The sequence below is a fragment of the Microtus ochrogaster genome, chromosome 4 (assembly GCF_000317375.1).
Source record: "Microtus ochrogaster isolate Prairie Vole_2 chromosome 4, MicOch1.0, whole genome shotgun sequence".
Lineage (NCBI taxonomy): Eukaryota > Metazoa > Chordata > Mammalia > Rodentia > Cricetidae > Microtus > Microtus ochrogaster.
This window is the reverse complement of record NC_022011.1, coordinates 27595467-27598524: the sequence shown is the minus strand read 5'-3', so window position 1 is coordinate 27598524 and position 3058 is coordinate 27595467. Positions and strand designations below refer to the sequence as shown.

At 48.9% G+C, this 3058-nt stretch overlaps 1 protein-coding gene across 1 annotated transcript in view; it reads right to left on the bottom strand.

Moving 5' to 3' along the window:
• Positions 1–3058, bottom strand: part of Atp2c2 (ATPase secretory pathway Ca2+ transporting 2) — a 59155-nt gene that overhangs the window by 39740 nt on the left and 16357 nt on the right. Inside the window, exon 2 of the mRNA XM_005345755.2 lies at positions 1304–1414. Coding sequence (XP_005345812.1) covers positions 1304–1414 — 111 coding nt within the window. The remainder of the gene's footprint in view (positions 1–1303; positions 1415–3058) is intronic.

The window sequence follows — 3058 nt, the reverse complement described above, 5'->3', positions numbered from 1 at the left end:
TGTAGACCAGGCTGGTCTCGAACTCACAGAGATCCGCCTGCCTCTGCCTCCCGAGTGCTGGGATTAAAGGCGTGCACCACCATCGCCCAGCTCTTAGGTCATTCTTAAGGCCTGTCATGGTACACGTGCCCTTTCCCTGCTGCACGTTTCTTTTCCCAAAGCAGGATGAGCTATGAGTATGTACACGCCCACGTTCATCCATGCACACACATATTCCCCCATACCCATCCCGACACACACATGCCCATGTAATGTATATATGCACAAACATACTCATGTACACAATACACATGTATACATATGTACACGCAGATACATACACCTAATCACATATACCCCACATGCATGCACATGTACACATATGCATGTGCACACATATATACATGCACATACCTCAATATCCTTGCACAGATACACATATGTCCATGTAATACATTTATGCATGCACATGCACACACACACACACACACACATATATATATACCACCATTTCTGCTTGGTGTAACATAATCTAAAGATACGCTGCTGGCTCCATCCTGTGGCCCCAGAGGGCAGACTCCTAGGTCAGGGATGGCTTTTCTCCTAGGTCAAGGCTCATAAATTCTAGTTCCCTCAGGCACTCGTGAGAATTTGATATCTGTAACTGCATCTCCATGTCATAAAACATGAAAAGTGAGAGGCAGGCGTGGGAAAGAGTTTGAACCCTGATGACAAAAGCCTGGAGGAGCCCTGGCCACGTGTCGTCCTAACAGTGCTGGTCACTCACTCAGTTTCTGGTCATTCTTTGCCTGCCAAAGGTCCTGTGGGTAGAAGGATGCTTCGCCTCTAGCAGGGACCACAGGGTCTGGGTCCAAGGACAGTAGCACCGCTGAGATTCTGTGTGGAGATCCAAATCATTGCACACGAACAGCTTTGTGGAACTTTCTCTTAATCCACAAACTACCTGATGATGTTGTCAGGTGCGATGGCTTATCTCATGAACCCGAAAGGCATTAGAATCCCCATGAACACACTTCCGGATGTGTTTCTGCAGGCATTTCCGGAGAGCCTTTGGCCTTTTGGCCTGAATGTGGGTGGCGCCATGACGTGAGTGGGGGCCTAGCCACGCACCAGCATTCAGCTCTCTCCACTGTCTGAACGCAGATGCAGGAGAGCAGCTGCCTCCTGTCACGTGACTTTCTGGCTATGCTGGACTGCACCTTGAACCAGAAGCCAGAAAGACCCCCTTAAGCAGCTTTCGGGAGACATATTTTGTCAAGGCAATGAGAAAAGAAATAAGCACAGATACAAACAAAGTTCTTACATGGAAGGCTCTGGCCAAATCTCCTTTGCTGCATTTGCACGCTTCCCTGGGCGGCAGAGCTGTGACAGACTTTTCTCTTTCGATGGCTTTCAGCTCATACTGGTCGTCGATCTGTGGAGAGAGTGGTGTGGCTGGTGAGGAGCTTGGGACTTTTGCTGTGCGTCTCTGGTTAAAGCAGGGCACACGTATGCAACATGTGCATACCCCAAGTACACATGCCTACCCACGTGACCCGTTTCCGTATCACGAGACAGATGGCATCAGTCCCTACGCTTACTCTCCGACCACCCAAAGTGCTTTCTTTCCAGTGTGACCTCTACAGAAATGGTCACGTGCCCAGTGCCCTCTGACTGTGCTTCCTGTACAGTCAGTGACAGCGTACAGGGTGTCACACCGCTCTCGCAGGGCGTCCACAGGTGCTCAGCTTTCCTCTGCACATGAAGATTCTGCTCCTATTCCTTCTGCTAGGGGCATGTGGGGTTTATGTGTAGTCATTGGCTATTACTGACACATCTATTTGGAAATAACATTTTTCTTTTTTATTATTATATTTTACTGTGTGTATGCTTTGTGTGTGGTGTATGTATGTGTAGTTTGCACATATATGTGGTTAACACTGGTATTTTTTATCATTGTGTCCACTCTTTTTTTTTTTTTTTGAGACAGGGTCTCTCACTGAACCTGGACCTCACCTATTGGCTAGACTGACTGACCAGTAAGATCTGAGACGCCACCTGATTCTGCCCACTTGTGCCCTGGGTTAGGTTACAGATGTATTACAGATATGTGCCACCATGCGCATGTCTATGTGGACACTGGGGATCTGAACTCAGGTCCTCATGAGTGTATATCAAAGCGCTTTGCCATCTGAATGACCTGTCCAGTTGCACGAAACAAACTTCTTCAATAGGGCTAGGCTAACAGATCAGGGTGACGTTTTACATGGACCTTCTTATTACAGCAATCTGGGCTGAGTATAAACTGTAAGGAGTGTCTCCTGTGGCAATATGTGATCTCACACCTGTGTTCCATGAAGTTTCTGTAAATAATTTCAGGAACGAGGTAAAGGTTACTCTTAGGTCCTAGAAGCCTGAGGACATGTGTGTGTGCCCAAAGCCCCAGGCAATTAAACCCCCAGGGGCCTTGGACACTGTCAACAGAGGGATCTCAGTACCAGGGCACATCAAGACATCTACAGTGTTCTTCCCAGAATTCCGACACTGGAACATGATAGCATCTCTTCTTTCTCAAGCCACCACCAGGAACTGGGAAGGAGGAAGGGAGAGGTGCTAACTACTTCCTTTAGCTGAGGTGGAGTCCAAGTTCCTCTTCCCTTCCCACCCACGCAGCAGCACTCCAAGTGCAAGTTAGCACCCAGTGGCCCATGTGTCCACAGGAACCGTCAAACACATCCACCTCCTGGGATTCTGCTGCTGGTCTCAAAAACCAGAGCACGGTAGTGAGGACACGCCTCCTCGCCAGGCTTCCCCGGATATCTTCACACCAATCATGAGCCCACTGCAGACTCACTTGACAGAGAAATAAGCACCATTGGACTGTGCGGCTCTAGTCCTGCTGGCCACACTCTTGTTCCCTCTGCGTGGGAGACAGCCCTGGTGTGAGTACACCGGGACCTCTCGCTCTGGCTGGACTGCACTCGCTTTCCAAATACAGTGTCCTGTGACATTGAAACATCACACACACACACACACACACACACACACACACACACACACACATAAATACACAGAGACA